Source organism: Rhinolophus ferrumequinum, chromosome 3, assembly GCF_004115265.2.
Source record: "Rhinolophus ferrumequinum isolate MPI-CBG mRhiFer1 chromosome 3, mRhiFer1_v1.p, whole genome shotgun sequence".
Lineage (NCBI taxonomy): Eukaryota > Metazoa > Chordata > Mammalia > Chiroptera > Rhinolophidae > Rhinolophus > Rhinolophus ferrumequinum.
In genome coordinates, this window is record NC_046286.1 from 90,713,523 (window position 1) to 90,732,329 (window position 18,807).

General features: G+C 35.2%; 1 protein-coding gene across 1 annotated transcript in view; it reads left to right on the forward strand.

The window, feature by feature from the left end:
• The window catches only part of ADGB (androglobin), a 141,139-nt gene extending 122,832 nt beyond the window's left edge, over positions 1 to 18,307 (forward strand). Inside the window, exons 31-36 of the mRNA XM_033095014.1 lie at positions 361 to 537; positions 1,265 to 1,373; positions 3,978 to 4,184; positions 13,832 to 13,922; positions 14,611 to 14,794; positions 17,909 to 18,307. Coding sequence (XP_032950905.1) covers positions 361 to 537; positions 1,265 to 1,373; positions 3,978 to 4,184; positions 13,832 to 13,922; positions 14,611 to 14,794; positions 17,909 to 18,094 — 954 coding nt within the window. The 3' untranslated portion in view covers positions 18,095 to 18,307. The remainder of the gene's footprint in view (positions 1 to 360; positions 538 to 1,264; positions 1,374 to 3,977; positions 4,185 to 13,831; positions 13,923 to 14,610; positions 14,795 to 17,908) is intronic.
• The last annotated feature ends 500 nt before the right edge of the window (positions 18,308 to 18,807 follow it).

An 18,807-nucleotide genomic window follows, 5' to 3' on the forward strand; every position in this document is an offset into this window, starting at 1 on the left:
AACAGTTTTATCTCAGTATAATGTCTATCTGTGAGGTTCAACCACACTGTAGTGTACAATAATTTATTACTTTTTATGTTAAGTAGTATTTGATCATATGAACATATTACGATTTGCTTATCCATTTATTAACTAATAGACATTTATGTTGTTTCCTTGTTTTTTTGTTTTGTTTTGTTTTGTTTTTTTTCCTATTATGAATGAGGCTGTAATGAATATTCTCATCTAGGCCTTTTTGTGAATATATGTTTTCATTTTTCTTGGGTAAATACTTAATAGGGAAATTATGGATCACCAGGTTAAATCTAGACTGTTTTGAAAGGAGGAAAGCGTATGACCCATAGGTTTTTACTCTATCAGATGTCCGCTGTTCACTCTCAACAAGAAGACCCAAATAAACCCTACTGGATTTTGAGGTTGGTCACTGACTACAATGAAGCAGACTTTTTTGAAGTGAAAAAAGATACAGCACAAGCAGATGAAATCCGAGCCATGAAGCAAGCCTGGGAGATGACTGAGCCAGGAAGAGCCATCAAGGTCACTTTTCATTCCTAGGCATGGTCAGAAGGAAGAGCCATGTTGGTGAAACCATATAATCTTTCCTTTAGAAATGGTATCTAGAATTTTCTCCAACATTAACTAATTAGACATTAAGACCACATTTAGACACACTGTAAAATGTTACCCTCCTGATACCCTGATGACTTGCAAAAGCAAAGAACCTGATGACTTGCAAAAGCAAAAAATGGTGACACTTATTGGCCCAAACTGCAGGGTACCTCATTCTGTCACATAGTCTGGACTTGACACCGTCTGTCCCAAGTAAGAAAGCATAAAATGTTTTATATGTACTTTGTACTTTGAACACCCTTAGGTCGATGCCTTAGGCACCTGCCACCCCTTTTATACTCGTATACATACCTCATGTCTCCTCCACCCCATATTTTATATAGGAGTCATCGCCATCGTGAAACATTATTATTTATAGGTGTTTCAGTCCCAACTCAGGGCTTTTGAGGCCAATAAAAAAGGTTCAGGAGCCACTGGATCTAAGTGTACTAATTGTAGGACTGTTTTCTCATTAGTTCTCCAAAATAACTGTGAAAATCATGGATGGTTCGGAATTTGAATTTATTTGATAATAAGAGCTTGCCTAGTTGAAACTCTCATATTCATTCTCATTTTCTGGTTGTTTTTTTTTTTTTTTTGAGTACTATTAAGATGTTGTTGTCTGTACTGGTTATTGATAATGTTTGTTCTTTAGGCTTCTCAAGCTCGTCTGTGTTACCTCAGCCGGTTCATTAAGAAAATCCCAGATGCTGAGAGTGTGCTTGTGCCTGTGTCAGAAAGCCAAACGAAAGCAGGGGAAGAAGGTCAGTGAACCCTGCCCTGGCTGCCTCAGAGCACAGCGCTGTTACCTGTACCTCTTAAAGGAGAGTCAACTAGCACACTTAGTAAAAAGAAAACATTTCAGAATCTATTTTCCTATAGGATTGTAAAAAGTCACACACTATCATATAAGAAAATAGATGCTGAAATTTTTTGTTTAGCAGATGTTTTACAGTTTCCCCAAGTAGGTAAGATTTCCCCCAATTAAGGAAAAATGAAACCAGAAATAAGGGTGCAACCTGGTTAGAAGGTAACAGTATGCAAACTTGAAGATGGGCCTCCGACTATAAATCTGGCACCTTTCTAATAACAATAACAATAAATAATGACAATAAATATCATAGTATTAAAGCTAATTATTTTTATGGAGTGATTGCCTTGGGCCTGGAACTGTGAAATACTAATTATTTTATTTAATTCTCACATCAACCCATTGATATTTAACGTTATTTTTAACTCACCAATAAGGACAAAGACCCAGAGTAATTTGCTCAGTAATCTGTTAAGTTCACAAGATACCCAGGGACAGAGCAAGCATACAGACAGAACTCTCCATCGTCCCGCTGTCTTCTTACCAACACCTGGCTGCTTCCATCTATTACCAAACTGGGCTGCCCAGGGAGGCTGAAGACATTCACATCCCAAAACATGCTTTTCTGCTTTTACATCTTCAGGAGTATAATTCAGTAATTGTTATAATAAAAATAATGTCCCTTACAATATAGACAACAATATAGACAACAAATAACAAATCCTATTATCCTGGGATGGCCCCTGATCAAAGTGCTTTATGTTTATTATCTCACTTTAAGCTACAGCAACTATCATATAGATATTACCATTCCCATTATACAGATAAAGAGACCTAATCTCAGAGAGTCACCTTAGTTTTTGTAAGTCACACCTAAAAGGTAACAACAATGGAATTTAAAAATATTTCTAACTCCTAAAGTATTCACTCCTCTAATTGAGAAACTTAATATAATATTAGGAATACATGGGTGAATAGAATACAGTTCTTGCCTTTTAAGCTCTAGATTTTATTATTTTTAAAAATGTATTATTACATGTAAAAGAAAAATTATTGCACTGGACATTTATTTGAAAAGGCAGGAAGACTTTATTCAAGACTACTGCAATAGGAATCAAGACTGCTGCAATCAGAGAGAGAGATTGAACTCAACTCTGAATACAACAAGGACAAGTGGGGATTTATATTCAATAGTCAGGGACTGGGGGGAAAATTACTCAGAGGAATTTGGTTAAGGAAGAGGAACTTGATTAAATATCAAAAGTGTGGGAAGAGAATCTTGGTTGGGTATCAAGGGTGGAGGAGGATCCTAGATAAATTGGTTTAGTAGGATCTTTTGCTAAAACTGGGATTCTTCCTAAGCCAAAGACAAGGCCTAGTAGAGAACAGCGCTTGAGGAGCCTGACCTTGTCATACAACATACATGCAATAAAGGCATGATCTTAATTCTACAGCTTGAGGAATTTTCGCATAGGTGTACACTCAGAAATCACCATTCAGATCAAGCAAGGTATAAACACTTAATACATCCCCAAAGTGCTTCCATTCCTCTTCCCAACATTTCCTTTCTCAAGGTAAATAGTAGTCTGACCTCTATTACCATGAATTAATTTTGCCTGTTCTTGAACTTCATAGACGCATATTTGAACTCTTACGATATACGTACCTTGTATGTCTTGATATTTAGTGGTTCTATTTCTTCTTATGTCAAGATTAGTAAGTTGTGTTTTCAAAAAAAAAATTGTCTATTTTATCTAAGTTAAATTTCCTGGAACATTTTTTATTTTAACCTTTTTTTTTTTTAATCTCAATCAGTCTTGTTCTAGGCGTGCATCAATTTTAATATATTTTTAAAGAACCAACTTTGACTACTGAATGGCTGCTTTTTATTTCTACATTTCTCCATGCCCTTAACGACTAACTTATTACTGCCTTTCATTCAAAGCAGAATGTAACACCAGTTACAACACCTGCAATTGATAAATAGAGGGAAAATGTCTGTATAATGTGGTTGTTGTGGTAGGTTTTAGAGTTTTTCTTTGACACAGGGACCTGGAACAGTGGGAGTAGAATTATAGTGTTAAGGAAAATCCTTCCAGCTTTGCAACTTCACAAGCAAGATGCCTTTTCGCTTCTATTTTAAGACAATTTTAGATAAGTGACTACACCCAGGGCTCCCTCTCCAGAGAGGAGAGCCCCATCCATGCCCAACTCTCAACGTGGGGCAGGTTACACTTCACCAAGGCCCACACTAACAGCAGCCCCAATGGTTCAGATATCCCATTTCCATTTGTAATATCTCACCTCCAAAAAGCCTCTATTTATATGTCACCTTTTCATATCCTGAGGCAACTTCTAGACACACTGGCTGCCTGGGTGGGCCACGTCATCTTCTAAGGTACCAATGATTGCTTCTGCTAGTGCTCTGGTTAGAAGTTGCAAAGCTTTCAAGTCTTCTGCTCCTAATCTGTGCTCTCATAGCCCCGTTACTTTTCGCATGTGATTTCATAGAATGAAAGTTCTTTTTTTTAGTAATGCATGTGCCATGTTGTAATAGAAACACCTGCAAGTTCCATAAAAGAGCCAGAAACAAAGAGTCCTGGGAGTTTAGAGAGCAAAGAGTCAACACAATCAGGGACTGTGCTGTGGAAGAAATGGCAAATGACCAAGAGCTTAAAGGATCTGGCAAAATCGATAAGTAGTGAAAGTGGAGGAGCAAGCCTGGCAGTCAAGGAGGAGCAGACCATGCGGAAGGAAAATATCAGTAAGTGTCAGGCTTGTCGGTAAGATAAATCGTATTTTGAAATAAAAATTCTGGAAAAAATACTTCAACCTATGTGATGTCGAGGGTTATATAATAGAAAAATATGGATTTGGGATTCACAGGTCTTCACGTGGCTTATCACAGATGATCACTTGCTCAAGAACCTGATTATTAAATACTTATCCTGAAGATAAAAATAGGCACTAAAAAAAAGTATAAGGTATAATTTTGTATAGTTTGCTGTGTCTACAAATATTAAAAGTAAAATTGCAGTGATCACATATACAGTGGTCACTAAACACAGATCCTTTTTGTTTTATCTGTAATATGCTACATGGTAGATTTTTTTCTCTTTTATAAAAAAATTTAAATATGTGGTTTCTAAAACATTGGAAGAGAACAATTTTCAATGGTGCACAAGCCATACTGACTTGGTTTATTTTTGTATAACATGGATTCGTATTTATTTACTAAAATGAACTCAAGTTCTTGATGGAAGGTGTTACAGAGAAATGTGTGTATCGGAAGTACAAACAACTCATCTCTTAGACTTCCTGTGGCTAAAGGGCGTTAGTGTAGATTGATACAATTGGAAAGAGTAAATTGGGCTGCCCATGGGAAGCCGCATTCCACTGCTTGTTCCTGAGTTGGAAGCACAACTTATGAGGGAGGAGTGCTGACCCAGTTGGCCAGTTCTAGGGTTCTGTGATCATGGCCCATTTGCCTCTCACATCAGGCTACATCCTCCAATTACACCTGTATCAATAGTAAAATCTTACTTTTCTTCTTTTTCTCTACTTGTTCAGAACCCAGGCAGGAGAAAAGAATATTTCGAAAGGCAGCATCCTCAGAAATGCCAACAATGGTTCTCTTTTCAAAATTGCTAGACCAGTCTGAGAATTTAAAAATTAAGTGCTGTTTATGGTTAAAACATGTCCTTGAGTGATTTCCACAGTGAAGTGGGAAACTCAAATGGCTCTATTTATAGAACTAAGAGATTCTGATATTGAACCAGTATTTTGAAACTTAGCACTCATTTAATAGATAATGCAGGGGACAGTACTAAAATTTATTAGAATAATATCTATTATGTTCATATTTAATTGGTGGAGTGCTTTGGCATATTTATCTCAGTTAAGCCTCTGTGGGCTAGATAAAGCATATACTATATCTCTGCCTCAAAAACCGAAGGAATTGATAAACAATGACTCGTCCAAGTGCAGGAAGCAGACAGTGTTTGGAAGGAATCAGGACTCAATCCATAGTCCTTTTTATTCCACTAGTTGTGATCTCTAATCAAACACAAACTTTTTTCCACACTCAAAGATCTATCAATTGAAAATACAATTAAATTCTGATATCCAATTGATTATTTACAAGCTAACAAAATAACCGTTAAGTGAGAACATGGAATTACATCACACCAGCATGGGACAGTGTGTCCTTGTAGTCATAGGGCAGATTTTATTTTTTCCCCAGCACCCCTTACCAGGGTTGTGAAGGTCTAGAACATGTACTTTAGTGTCAGCTCTCCTGCTTCTTATTTCTTCACAATTGTGGACATTTGCCTTCAAATTTGCATAACTATAAAAGAGTGTACTTTTGGGTGGGGAGGAAAAGGCAGCAAACAGGGAGGAAAGGTAAGTAAGCAGGAATGGAGGACCTAGGCCACAGCAGCCTGCCCTCAAACAAAAATTTCTTCAAAACATTCTTACATATGTTTTATTATAGTTTTAATTTAATATATAATGGTAAGTTTAATTACACGCCATCAAGAAAAATTGACTCCCTCTTCCTCCATTAAGAGATATGCTCTTGTATGGTTCTAGTACATCCTATATCTCTGAAACATTGCCAGGTACCACAGGTACTAACTATAGTTGTAGAAAGAATCCTGCTGGAGAACCATGGGTCTGGGTGTCAGCTGTTATCTGGAACTCAGTGTATTGATCCCACTTCTGCTGTTGGTGTACCACAAATTGGCCCTCATTCCTCGAGAAGCATCATCCATGAGACGATAGACTCTGTGAGAGCTTTATGTGGTGTGGCCTCTACATTCCCATAGATATTTTTGACTTCCCAAAAGCTTATTCTTGCTACCTCCTATTTTCATATAGTAGGTAACTTAGAACATCTTCCCTTATAATGTCAGAGGTCATATAAAAAATATCATCATGGGTTTCGCTCCTAAGCATTCTCCACTCAACACCAAGCCATCATCAAGTCAAAAGTCCAAACATTATTTTCAACTTCCCTTTTATTTCTGGGGTCTCAGGAAAGTGCTTCTTCCAGAGATTAGAGATGATCACTGTCTTTATTCCCAAATTTTTTCCCCAGGCTTCACCATCTGTCAAGCTACTTTTTCACCATGTCTTTCAAACAGTGACTCTCATACTATACATGATGAAGGAAGTTTTCTCTCCTGGTTTGCTACAAACTGAAACTTGGTAAAATATAATAAAATGACCCAGTGATGATCAATTGTTATAAAACTATTTCTAAATGCATACTCTCACTTTTAGAATGTATCCCATAAGGATCCAGTTTGGAGATGGAAGACGACACATGCGCGCGCGCACACACACACACACACAGACACACACACACACTTTGAGCTGCACGTTTCTAGAGGTCTGAGACCATCAGACTACAATCACACCCTATTTTGATATAACAGAGTTTTGTAGATGGACATGAACATTCACCTTCTTTACCCTTTTCCCACCCTTGCTGTTTAAACATATGTCGTTTGGTGGGATATAAGAAAACACAAACATCTAATTAATTAGGCAATATTTTCGTTCCAGTCAGAGTCAGCAGAGTTGGTGTCTTATAGAAAGAATTATAGTTTGAAATGCCAAAATGTATCCAACATTTTAAGTGGATATGTTCAAAAGAAAAGCAAATGAAGTTTAGAAATCTAAGATCCCGTAGTAACCAGGATGAAAAAAGAAAAGTTATTGGCCACTGGTTTCTAGAAGAGTCATATTATAAAATGTTAATACTTCAGGAATGTTTTATTTAATGTTATATTGTTGTGACAAAAATATAAAAGGGGAGAGGTAAAGATCTCAATTTTCAAAGGGGAATGGAGATAAGATGCATTCAGAAGAAAAAGGACTACTGTATATATGAAACTTTTTTTGCATAAACCTAATGGTAACCACACACACACACAAAATCCAAAACTGAGATACATGACATTAAAAAAAGAGAGAGACAGGAATAAAAAATCACAGCATAAACTAAAATAACACAGAGAAACACAAGGGAAAAGAAACAATCAAGTCACAGAGCCACCAGAAAACAAAATATAAAATGGCTATAGGAAATCCTCATACATCAATAATCACCCTAAATGTAAATCTAAACTCACCAATAATAAGTCACAGAATAGCAGACTGGAAAAAAGAAAAACAAAAAACATATGCTGCCTTCAGGAGACATATCTCAGCTGCAAGGACAAATATAGACTCAAGGTGAAAGGGTGGAAAATGATACTCCAAACCAATGGCATCCAGAGAAAAATAGTTGTAGTCATACTTATATCTGAAAAAATACATTTCAAAAATAAAAAGTTAATGACACAAAGATGAACATTTTATAATGACAAACGGGACAGTACATCAAGAAGATATAACACTTTTCAATATATATGCACCCAGTCAGGGTGCACTTTTCAATATATATGCACCTAAATATATAAAGCAACTACTAACAGAACTAAAGAGAAAAACTGGCAAAGGCACAATTATGGTAGGGGACTTAAATACTCCATTGACAGCTATGGATAGATCACCCAAACAGATAGTAAATAAGGAACTATCAGCCTCAAATGACACATTAGGCCAAATGGACATTATCGACATATACAGATCTTTTCATCCCATAACACCAGATTATATATTGTTCTCCAGTGCACATGGAACATTCTCAAGGATAAACCATATGCTGGAATACAAAACTAGCCTCAACAAATTTAATAAAATTGAAATAATACCAAGCATATCTTTTTCCACAATGCTTTGAAATAGGAAAAAGACGGAGGGAAAAACCCCAATATGTAGAGATTAAAAAAAACAAAAACATGCTATTAAAGAATAACTGGGTCAAAAAAGAAACAAAAGCAGAAATCAAAAGGTACATAGAGTCAAATGAGAATGACAATATGACATATCAAAACCTTTGGAATGCAGCAAAAGTGGTAATAAGAGGGAATTTTATATCATTATAAGCCTATCTCAAGAAACAAGATAAATCACAAATAACCTAATGTTACATCTTAAAGAACTAGAAAAAGGAGAATAAGTGAAACCCAAGGTCAGTAGAATTTAGGAAATAATAAAAATTAGAGCAATGAGGGTGAGGGGGATCAAATGTATGGTGATGGAAGGGGAGCTGACTCTGGGTGGTGAACACACAGTGTGATTTATGGATGATGTGATACAGAATTGCACAGCTGAAATCTATGTAATTTTACTAACAATTGTCACCCCAATAAATTAAAAATAAATTAATAAAAAAAAATTAGAGCAGTGTTAAATGAAATAGAGAACAAAGACAATAGAAAAAAATTAATGGAACAGAGAGCTGGTTCTTTGAAAAGATTAATAAAATTGACAAACTTCTGGCTAGACTCACTAAGGTAAAAAGAGAAAAGACTCAAACAAAATCATAAATGAAAGAGGAAAAGTTACAATTCACACTACAGAAATACAAAGGATCATATAAGAATATTATGAAAGACAATCTGCCACCAAATTCAACAACCTAGAAGAAATGGATGAGTTCTTAGAAATAGTGCGTAACCTTACTAGACTGAATCACAAATAACTGAAACATCTAAATAGACTGATCACCAGTAAGGAAATTGAAGTAATCATCAAAAACCTCCCAAAAAGTAAAAATTCAATACCATATGAATTATAAGGAATTCTACTAAACATTCAAAGATTTAATACCTATGTTTCTCAAGCCCTTCCAAAAAATTGAATAAGAGGCACTAATCCGTAACTAATGTTATGAGACCAACATTACCCTAATACCAAAACCTGGCAAGGATAACACAAAATAAAGAAAATTATAGAGCAATATCTCTGATGAATATAGATGCAAAAATCCTAAACAAAATACTAGCAAATCAAATACAACAATACATTAAAAAGATAATACATCATGATCAAGTGGAGTTCATTCCAGAGGCACCAAAGATGGTTCAATATATGCAAATTGATCAATGCGATACACCATATAAACAAAATAAAGGATATAAATTATACAATCATATCAATAGATGCAGAAAAAGCATTTGACAAAAAAACACCATCCATTTATGATTAAATAAAATGGGTATAGAAGGAAAGTACCTGAACATAATAAACACCATATATGACAAATCCTCAGCTAATATCAGTAGACAAAGGTAAAGGGGTTCAAATACATGGTGATAGAAGGAGATTTGACTTTGGGTGGTGTGACCATACAATGCAATATACAGAAGATGTATTATATAATTATACACTTGAAACCTACATAACTTTATTAACCAATGTCACCCCAATAAAATTAATTAAATTAAAAAAGAGGGAAATCACACACAAAAGATAAATTGAAAAAAAATGATTAAAAAATTTCAAAACTTGGGAAGCATACAACTAAATGAAAACATTTATTAAAAATAAGAACAACAAAAATAAATGGTCTTAATTGTATTAGTTTTCTATTGCTGCTGTAGCAAATAACCACAAATGTAGTAACTTAACACAAATTAATTTCTTATAGTTCTGGAGGGCACAAATTCTAAAATTAGGGTGTTGGCAGGACTGCATTCCTCCTGGAGGCTCTAGAGGAGAATCTATTTCCGTTTTCAGATTCTAGGGCCACCTGACTCCTTGATGTGTGACTCTCCCAAAATTCAAGGCCAGCAGCATAGCAACTTCAAATCTCTCTGTCTCTTCTTTCCTGCCTCCATCTCTCTTTCCTCTGTCTCCGTCACCTCATCTCCTTCTTGTATTCTTCCTCTTCTATCTGCCTCTCTTTTTTCCCTTACAAGGGTTCTTATGATTCCATTGAGCACAGATGAATAATTCAGGATCATGTTCCTATCTCTAGAACCTTAACTTAATTGCACCTACAAAGGCCTCGTAAGGTAAGATAGTCATAGGTTTCAAAGATTAGGACATAGACATTTTTGGAGGTCCATTAGGCTGTCTACCACAATTGGTATGAACAGCAGGGATCTATAGCATATCAATGTGGAGTTCTCTCACTAACCCCACGGTCTGTATCATGGTAACCATGAGGTGCAGCCACCCTGCAGCCACTGCTAGAAGGGGTTTACCTCATTTGAGGCTCTATGGGAAAGTTCTCTGCCCATCGGCATTGTTATAAGTTGTAGTGAACTTGGTGGCAAACAATTGGGGATGGCCAACATCACAGTTGCATGACCATGGTATTGGTCAGGGCAAGCAGCAAATCAGCCAAAAATTGAACAGGTTAGATCTGGGTAACAAAACAACCATGGTGATTTCAACCTAAAATCAAGAACAAGGCAGGCTGTCCACTCTAACCACTTATATTCAACATTTTAAAGGAGGTTGTACCAGTTCAATCAAGAAAAAGAAAGAAAACACATACATATAAGAAAGGAAGAAGTAAAATTCGATTCTCACACAAATTGATCCAGTATACTGCGTAAACCCTAAGGGATCGGTGAAAAAGAACCAAGAATATCATCTAGAACTAATAAGTGAGTTCAGTGAGGTGACATGATACAAGATTAAAATACAAAAAATACTTTTATTTGTATATACTATCAGTGACCAATCAAAAAATAAAAATCAGACAGTTTCACTCACCATAGCATCATTAATAAATGTATGTAAATAAATTTAACAAAAACGTAAATCTTGTATACCAAAAACTACAAATCATCACTGAATGAAATTTTGAAACATCTAAGTAAAGAGAGAAGTAGTCCAAGCTTTGACCTAGAAGACTTAATATAGTAATATAGTAATTATCTCCAAATGTATACATAAATTCAGTATAATCACTAGAATTTGATAAGCTGACCCCAAAATTTATACAGAAATGCGAAAGGTCCAAAATGACCAAAATAATGTTGATGAAGAACCAGTGGGAGGATTTTTACTTTGTGATTTCAGTATTCATTATGAAACTAACAATAATCAAAATAATCAAAATATCACTGTGATTTGATAATTTCTTTAAGGGTTAAACACAATTTTACCATTCCTACCTGCATGAAATGTTCAAGAAAGGCAAATCTGTAGAGACATAAACCATGATGGTTGCCTGTGGCTTGTGGTAGAAATGGAGAATTAATATAAAAGATTTTACTTGGATAATGGAAATGTTTTGAAACTGGATTTTGGTGCTGGTTGCAGAACCCTGTAAATTTACTGAAAAGTATTAGATTATACTCTTTATTTATTTTTTTATTTTTTTTTTTTTTTTTTTTTTTTTTTTGATGATGCGATCGATCGGTCTCCAGTGATGCTGAAGCACCGGCTTTATTCACCTTCACTACTTATACACCCTAAGAGTACGTGCACAACTACTAGTCAGCAAACAGTGGAATGCATTACATCATTGAACGTAAATTTTTAACTTTAACATTGACACTACAAATCACTAAAAACTCCCCAAACCAATTATCCCATAACAGAGCCTATCAATTATCCTGATAGCCATCAGTGATCTGTTTAGGAGAAACTGGCCATTCTCACCACCTTCCTCAGCAACTTGTAAACATCCACCAGTTGCAGGCAAAGATAACAACTGAGCCAGTCTGCAAGGCTTCAGAATAACAAGAAATTATGGCTCCCCACATCTCCCCCTTTTTTATTTTATTGAAGCAAAATCCATATTACAGGAGATATAAGGTGACGGTGCCTGTCTTAGGCACCCCGGGACCGTCTCATCAATTAACCCGTCTTTGGAACTTGTATTTTTTAATACAAGCCCTGTCTTAGGTGTTGAAGGACCTCCCAGGATTTACCCGTCATTGGCTAACCCGTCCCAATACATACAATGGGGAGAGAGAGACTTAAGGCCTTGTCTTAAGCTCAAGCTGATGGATGTCAGCTCGCAAGTCTAACATCCTGCTGATTAAACATTTAATGAAGATGGGGAGTAGGCACAGAACCAAACAGACACAGATGTCCAATATAAGAAAAATCATAACAGAATGGGTAATATGAGGCATAGATTGCATAGCATTTCTAAGAGCATCAATAAACTCAGAAGCAGCCTGGGCTGCATCAAATTTCAAGGGTTTAGCTTCTCTCATACTTTGAATTTCATTATGAAGCCGAAACATATCTAAAAACACATTAGCGTCATGCCAAATTTCTTTTAGTATACCAAGGTCCAGAGATATTAACAGGAAGCATAACAAAAGATGGTTGTTTAAGTATCATAACATTAGTTCCTAACGGCACCCAAGAAATACAATTTGTTAAAGAACAATTATTACAGGAAGCATTAAATTGATTTTCTACAAAGTGTACATTTTGTAGATTATACTCTTTAAATGGGAAACTTTTATGATATGTAAATGATGCTTTAGTAATTTTTTGAAAATATTAAATGGTCCAAAAAGATGGAATATTATTCAGCCATAAAATATAACGAAAATTTTATCATTTTTAACAACATAGATGGACTTAAAGGGTATTATGCTAAGTGAAATAATTCAGACAAAGACAAATATTGTATGTTTTCACTTATATGTGGAATCTGAAAAACAAAACAGAAACAGACTCATAACTACAGAGAACATACTGATAGTTGCCAGAGGGGATGGGGGTAGGGAGATGGGTGAAAAAGGTGAAGGGATTAAGAGGTACAAACTTCCAGTTATAAAATAAGTCATAGGGATGTAATGTACAGCATAGGGAATACAGTCAGTAATATTGTAATAACTATGTATGATGACAGATGGTTACTAGACTTATTGTGATCACTTCATAAGGTAAATAAATGTTGAATTACTAGATTTTATATCTGAAACAAATATAATACTGTATGTCAACTATAATTTAGACATAAATAAATCATTTTAAAAATGCTCTGGAAAAGCTGAATGGTTTATATGGGTCTATGGAATAAAAAGCTCCTGCTTATTTGATCTTCAGTGTTTATCTATTGTATATTGCCTACTCCACTAGACTAAACAATTCTTAAAGGTTGCATATTGTGTCTTCAACATTTTTATATCCCACCCCATAGTGCATAGTATAGCTTTAACACATAGACCAAGCTCTTTAAATATGGGGTCATTTAACTTGTTTATAATGAAGTTTTGTAACTTAAAGAATGATTTATTTTTTTAAATCTCCACCTTCATTGAACTATAATTAGAAGAATATTTTGTTACTCTTCTTATAGACTATATTCATTTTGTCATCTCCTTCATTTAACTAGAGGATAAATATAAAATATAATTATATTTTATAAAGTCATGTTACATCACATTAAAATCATATTAAATAAGGCAAGTCCAATCAATGGTTGTTTTGTAACAGAAAATATTGTTTTCAACTAAAATGAGATATAAGTCATTTAGTTAATCATTGTTGATATTTTTTGAAAGCTTAGGACTTCCTTTTTTTTTAAAACAGGGCCTCGTGCACGATCCCCGACAATTTTGGAAATGTCTCCACAACTTATTCAAAAAGAGTTAGAATGTGTAGACTTAACTCAATACTTGCGGTAAGTTTTAATAAACATGATTAATGTAGACATCTATGTGAATAGAATTTTGCATACATTGCTAATCGCAGTTGATAAACAACTGAAAATTTGAAATGACCCACTTATTTTAAATATGTTTAAATTTTTAGAAGTACATGATTTTACATCTCAAATTTAGCAAATGTTTCATTAAGTCAATCATAAAAGCATTTAAATATTTTTCTGTAAAGATTTCATCTACATCCTGATTAAGCTGAGTTGAGTTACAGAAAACTCTCACTGTAACTGCTGCCATTATTTAATTAGATTCAATTTTCTTAAGAACTAGACAATAAGATTAATAGAGAGACAGTTACTCAAGCATATTTATAAGTTTGGAAATATTTTCAAAATTGTGTAGCCACATAAATTAAAAAGGAAGACCTATAAAAAAGGCTTACAGTTTTGAACACCAATTCCACAAACATCTCATCAAATGTTGCATCTAATTTTACTGATATTTTTCTAAAAGAATTTTCTAAAATATCAGGGATTCAATGGATGGAGCATAGGCCACCTAAAAATAATGGTTTCTTATTTCCATTCCTAACATTTTATTTGATTCAGACCACCTCACTGCTGATATGATTTTAAATTATTTGAGTTCTAACGTTCATTCCAGAGTTCCCAAATGATTTATGTTCTCTTTTGATGTTTCTGTATCAAGGAAAACAAACATTGAGCCTCTGCTGCTAACGGAGGAACTGAATCAGCATCAATCAATGCAAAAAGCAGAGGAGGTTCATCAGTTTCGACAGCGTAGGAACAGACTCCTTAGCATTCGAGGCATTGAACAAGAAGAACGATTAAAATTAAAGCATAGAGTCCTGGAGATGTATGGGGAAATGCGGGTGAGTCTAAAAGTGCATACATGAATCACCGTTGACAAATTTGTTCGTAATAGAAAAAAGGTATCATAGAATCATATAGTACCCGGGTAGAAAGACGCCTAAGAAACAGTTAATTCTTAACTTCTCAGGAAAGATGGCAAATTGATTATACACACTTAATTTCACGTACTCCGTAAATTCCCTCTAAGATGCAGTATCAAGAATCTATCCACAAAATGGGAAGAATGGGAGAGAAGACGACAACAAATATTTGGGATGTTGGAAAATAGCTGGATCAAGAGCATATTAACAGACTTGAGGCAGCCAAAACCTAAGCTGGCAGCAGAAAACCTCTTCAGAACCAACCCAGTTTGCTCCACAGAATCCCCAAAAGGCTCAGAAATTGGTGGCACTGGCCACGTTAAGAAGGGAAGTGAAGTGGAAGGAAGATGAAATCTTTGGGTTATTTGGCTAAAAGCTACTTAAAGAAACAGTCAGAATGGTACATCCCCACCTCAGCTTTTTATAGGCTAGTGACTGCCGCTTCTCCACCCGGGAGAAGACTAGAGGTGCTTTAGTTAGACATGATTCAAAAACAAACAAATGAAGTTTTTTGTAGTGTGAAAGCTTAATTAAAAATGAAAGTATCTTACTAGAAATGGGGAGATTCAATAAATAAATATGAATGACTTCCACTACAGAGGGTGAGGATTTTATTTTTTTCCTTCCACTTCCCTGCAACACACACACACACATACACACTCCCAAAGACACTGATGGCTACCGGACTTCCTAAACATTTTTGCCACAGTGATATTAGGTGTTCCATTTCCAGTGCAGTGTTGGCCGATCTAAGGAGTATGCCTATTTGACATCTCTTCTTGTTTGTCTAATAGGTACCTCAAACTGAACCTCTCCAAATCCAAATTCTAAAATTCTTGCCCTCTGTCTCATTCAGCACAAACATGTCACTCCACCAACATTCTCTATCCCAGTCAAGGGCAATGGCGCTCTTTCAATTGCTCAGAGCAGAAACTTCGGCAACATGCCTGACGAATCTCACTCCACACAATCCATCATCAAAATTTGTCAGCATTACCTTGAAAAATATCCAAAATTTATCCACTTTTCATTCCCTCTAGCCCTACCACTCTAGTCCAAACTGTCATTGTTTTCCATTTAGAATACTGCTGCAGCCTGACTGATGTCACTGCTTCCATTTTTGCTCTTTTACAATGTAGTTAGTCTCTGCTGAGCAGCCAAAACGATTGTATCAATCAGGACCCACTTTTTATGCTGTGGTGACAGACAACTCAATGTCTCAGTGGCTTAAGACAGGGGTTGACAAACTTGTTTTCTGTAAATGGCTAGATAATAAATATTTTTTGCCTTTGCAGGCCATATGTTGCATCTACTCATTTCTGCCATTGTTAACACAAAAATCAGTGAAAAATAATACCTAATGTGTTTCAATAAAACTTTATTTAGAAGAACAAGCATTGAGCCAAATTTGTTCCACAGGCTGTAGTTTACCAACCCCTGGATTAAGACAATAAAAGAGTATTTCTCTTTCAGCTACATGTCCAGTGAAACTCAGTAGTGGGTCCTTCTCATCATATTTACATTTTGTATTCACATTTCATTGGCCAAAGCAAGTCATATGGTCACATACACCTTCGATGAAAGAATCAACCTTGATTTTAAATTTCTAGCATCAATAACTGGGACAATAAGTTTCTATAGTTTAAGCCAGTGAATTTGTGACACTTGATTACAGCAGTCCTAGCAGACTAATACAGAATACAATGCTACCATGTGCTTGGAGGAAAACTAGAAATATTTTATGAATTGCCCTTTTGGTTATCATAGTACTCCATAAAACGGAGAGTGAGATCATTTGACTCCTGTAATGGCTTCACATTTCACAAAGTCTTTATTATCACATCTAGAGCTCTACTTAATCTAGCACCCACTTTCCTTCCTGATCTTTTTTCCTATCATTCTACCAGCTTTGATCCTTTTCTTTTCTCCATACTGACTGCCTTTCCACTAATGGCCAGGCATGTCCCCACCTCTCGGCTTTTGACCTTGCTCCGACCTCTTCCTGGAACATCTTTCCCTCAGAAAGCCTAATGATTTCCATCTTCGCTTTATGAGGTCTCTCAGGTATTGTCACTCCATTATAAAAATCTTCTCTAGCAACCCATTCAAAATCAGTGCCCTTAAAAATTTGTATATCCATGCCTGGGCCTTATTATTTTCTTCACCTATTGGTTTAACATGGATGTGCATAGAGAGAGAGAGAGAGTGCCAAAAATATGTACACACATTTTAAGAAAGGAAAAAACTGTATTAAAATCGTAATACTCAATATATACTGATAAACAAAAGATGAACACAAGTCACATTTGACTTCTGCAATTACAAGAGGTGGTCAAAATGGTTACCATCAGCATAATTTTAATATAGTGTTTTCCTTTCTTAAAATGTATATATATTTTTTGGATATATAATTATGCAGGATATAGTTAAGTTATAATAGAACCAGAAAATGACCTTGGATTTAGCTACATATAGATCATTGGTATCCTTGATGAATACAGTGGGTTTTTTTGAAGTGGTAAGAATGAAAGCCAAGCTGACAATAGCAAAGATAACCGATGGATCAGGTGATATTATTGGGCAGTTCTTCAAGTTTAACTCAGATATATTTTGGCAGGGCTAGAATATGTGTGGTTAACTAGTAATTTATGGAGCACAGTCACTGTGAGAGACACACTGAGCTGTATATTTTATACAGATTATATTTGAACTCATTTAAAGCTTACAGTCACTTTGCCAAAGTTTCTGCCTATTTCTTTTTTCACCTTTCTCTTTATTTTTCTCAAACTGATTCTTTATTTACCATTCCGTTAAAATCTCATGTACCTTTTGTTGCTATCTCATGTTGTATGGATTGATAAACATTTGAGACCATAAGATAATTTCTATCTCTCTTTAGCAATTTCCCTCTTCAATCTACTGGCATAAGGAAAAAATAAAGGGCTTGCTTTTTTTTTTTTTTTTTTTTTTTCCCCTGGGACCATAAGTCTTTATCAGTGAACCTTATTTTCTTCGGATTTTGTTTTGGAATAGGACTCTTTAGATGAAGCCCGACAGAAGATCTTCAATATACGGGAAGAATATAGAAACAAGTTGCTGGAAGCTGAGCGCAGAAGGTTGGAGGCTCTGGCTGCTGAGGAAGCAGCAGTCCGGGCGGAGCCAGAAAAGAAGACCCCGGCTCCTGACAAAGAGAAAAAAAAGAAAGAAAAGAAAAAGTAACCAGGAGAGGCCCAATACTACCTTTCTTCTGAAGAAGAACCTATTTTTACATATAACTTTGCTGATAAAAAGAAGGTCTTGGCCAATTAAAAACAGAATACTTCCTACCTTAGAAATAGTTTCTGCATTTTAATGTTAATTTGTTAGTTTTTCTCAGAAAGCTATAATTTGAATCCATTAGAGTTTACACTTTTCTAATTTTAATTTAAAAATGACTCAAAATATTTAGAATGTAATAAAACGCATATGTCTCACTGTGAATTGCTGTATTATTAATGGTAAGACAAGATCATAATGAGCCAATAGAATTGCCTTTGAAAAATTCAATGATGAGAAAAATAGCTATTGTTCTTGGAGAAAATTTTGTCTCCAACTTTAAAGACTTTGAAATATTTTTTAAAGTATACTTCAGACGTGCTTTTCTTTTTGTGTTTTTTGTTTGTTTTTTTTTTAAGCTGAATGTCAATAAACTTCCCTCATTGGGCAAGAACTATCATGGGTTAAGCCCATCCAGTGTGAAAACTCTGAATCACAACAACGAGTCAAGGTAATCCAAGCATAAAGAATGTGATCACAAACACATCTGTTGTCATGTATCCACATCACATTTTTTGTAAGACCAAGAACATGTTCTCGTATGCTAGTTTTAGAAAAATACAGTGAGTGGATTAATTGAAGCACATAGTAGAAAGATGAACTTCCCAAAAGCACAC